Genomic DNA, 2664 nt, shown 5'->3' with positions numbered 1-2664 from the left:
CAGGCCAGTGAGATACTGTTTGCGAATGCTGGCCTGTGAGTAGCCCCAACAAATTATTTTCTTCCATTGATGCCAGCAGGCACCCCCAAGTAAGAACCCAACCCCGCAAGTGATGCTCTGTAGCCAAACAGGTGCCAAAGGATAAATGTGCTATATTAACATGAATACTAATGACGAACACACTGCAGTAGTAAGCACATCATAGATACACACAATATTCTCTATAGAGTCTGAACACAGATATAAAATAAGTTATACTTGTTTCATTTTTCCATCCCAGGAAGAGCAAAACAGACAAAGTGACTATCCGTTGCCACAGAGCAAGCTGGGGAGAGACCATGAAGGAGGGTGCAGCACACTGAGTATGGTGTGGAGTTGCAAAGGACACAGCAGTCACTGGGACTCTACAGGGAACAAGACTCTAGGCCTCTTAATTGGCCTTCTGAGAATCAGCACAAGGTCTTGCCTGGTAAGAACTGGTGGCTGCATTTGAGCTGGGATGACTCAAGCTAATGGGTGGGAGGCCACACAGGGACTAGCACAGAGAGTATCCAGCAGCCCAGCCCACGCTCCTGCTGGGTGGTTGGACTTCTGCGATGCTAGGAACAGGGGGTGCATAGCCAGAAGGCACAGTTTGCTTCTATTAAGTGACAGATGGCCAGACTGATGGCCCACCAAACGCTGGCTGGTCCTTCTCCCTGGCCAGCTGGTGCTGGGTGGCTGTGAGGGGGCCTGCACACTCCTTTGTTCTCTGTGATTTGCCAGTGGGTAGCAAGGCTGGGATCCTGCACATTTCATAGCTCACAGACAAGTCTATAGGTCTGAGGTCTTGGCTTTGCATCTTCTCTCCAATATGTGTGACTTCTGTGAGTTTAGAAAAGTCATAAACTCTTTTGTGTCTCAGGGTCCTCCTCTGCAAAACAGGGGGCTAACAGATCCTTACCTGGGGCATTAATTAGCAAGGCCCCCAGAGAGTAATGCATGTAAGCTGCTAACACAGCTCCCGGGACATGGGAGGGGGTGAATAATATGAGTCAGGTATGACACCCAGACATCACAGGCCCGGTGAGAACAGGACTATGATCAAATCCATACACCAGAATGACTTTGATGAGATTCTAGCAGACGACCAAAAGATGGCTTCCATCCTCCTTCCTCTCAGTTTTTCCTCTTCTCTCTCCCTATCTGTGATCCTTTGAAATGAAGTGCACACAGAGTTCAAAGCCAGGAAGACAAGAGCCTTAGGATTAGAAAGAATAGAGCGCACAGCACAGGCCAGCATCTCTTCAAGTCTGGGCCGCAGTGCTCGGCGGCTACCGTCTAACTCAGCTCTCCTGCCTCGCCACCCTTTATTTCTCAGGTCTCCTCACCCCTGAGTAGATTTCTTATTAGGAAGGCAAAGAGGGAGAAATAAAAGCACAGAAAAGAGTGAAGTGAAAATAAAATGAGTTACCTATTAAATGAAAAGCCTTTCCCATTTGCTTGGAGCCCGAGTACAGAGGCACTGGGGAATAGGTCTGGGTGGCCATGTGTGTCAGTGACTCGCCCCGCGTCTCTGGGAAGTGGGAGATAGGAGGGTCACAGATGTGGAGACACGGGCTTGTACCCTAAAACCTGGGGTGCAGCTGTCCTCTAACAGTGCTAGGAACTTGGAAAGGGGTCCAGACAAGAATCAGCCTGGAGATGTGAGCATAGCTATACCTTCTCATCTACAGTGAAACTGTCAAGACGTGTGTGCATGTGTGTGTGTGCGTGTGCATATGTGGTCACTGCTCCCGCACCCTCCTCTAGCACTGCCTTTCTGAAGCTGGGCCTGCTCCTGTCACTCTGCAACTTTCCTCTTGGATGGGGGCAGGAGGTGGGCAGGCAGCTCATTGGGCAGCTCGTGTCCCTCCAGCTTGACCTTGATGAGGTGGTTGGCTAGTGCGAACTCCTCATCATCCAACATGCCATCCTTGTCGATGTCCGCCAGCTTCCAGATCTTGCCCAGCACACTGTTGGGCAGCTTGGAGCGCACCATCTCCTTCTTGGCATTAGCACCTGTGATCTTGCCATCCACGGGGGACAGGGTGTAGAAGATCTCATCATACATGGGCTTGTCCCGGGCCACCACCCACTCTGCATCATCGATGCCCTCCCCAGCCCCCTCCCCATAGCCATGACCAAAGGGGCCGTGCAGGGTGCCCTCGAAAGCTCCACCCTTCACCATCTGCACAGGCCGCTGGCTCTCTTCCTGGCGCACCAGCACCATGAGCTGGGCGATGTCATGTGCCAACATGTCATCCACCACCTCCAGCAGCTTACTCTTCAGTGGCTGGAATTTGCTAAAGTCTTGGGCCTGCAGCTGGTCCTGGGAAGACAGAGACAAAGAAGGTGGGGATAGACAGAAGGGGATCTTCCATTTGTCAGGAAGGGGCCTCCTACTAGGTTGGAATGCTCACAGTCCCACTGCTTTCCAAGGAAAGGAGTCTGGCTCAGAGACTGCGCTGATCTGTTAGAGACGTCACAGAATCATCACAAATATGAGAAGGGGGAGAAAAAGGGCCATACCGGGCTGGGCTGAGGATGGAATTTTCAGGAGGAAGTAGAACAGATGAAGGGGCTGGCAAAGAAAGGGAATTTAAACAAATATGGTTTGATCTATTTATTTAGAGCCCTTCCTTT

General features: G+C 51.1%; 1 protein-coding gene across 1 annotated transcript in view; it reads right to left on the bottom strand.

Moving 5' to 3' along the window:
• Positions 1-134: 134 nt before the first annotated feature.
• The window catches only part of Ehd3 (EH-domain containing 3), a 30497-nt gene continuing 27967 nt past the window's right edge, over positions 135-2664 (bottom strand). Inside the window, exon 6 of the mRNA XM_005400561.2 lies at positions 135-2350. Within this exon, the coding sequence (XP_005400618.1) occupies positions 1823-2350 (528 nt within the window). The 3' untranslated portion in view covers positions 135-1822. The remainder of the gene's footprint in view (positions 2351-2664) is intronic.

The sequence above is a fragment of the Chinchilla lanigera genome, unplaced genomic scaffold, assembly GCF_000276665.1.
Source record: "Chinchilla lanigera isolate Chin_1 unplaced genomic scaffold, ChiLan1.0 scaffold00068, whole genome shotgun sequence".
Lineage (NCBI taxonomy): Eukaryota > Metazoa > Chordata > Mammalia > Rodentia > Chinchillidae > Chinchilla > Chinchilla lanigera.
This window is presented reverse-complemented; position numbering and strand designations above follow the sequence as displayed.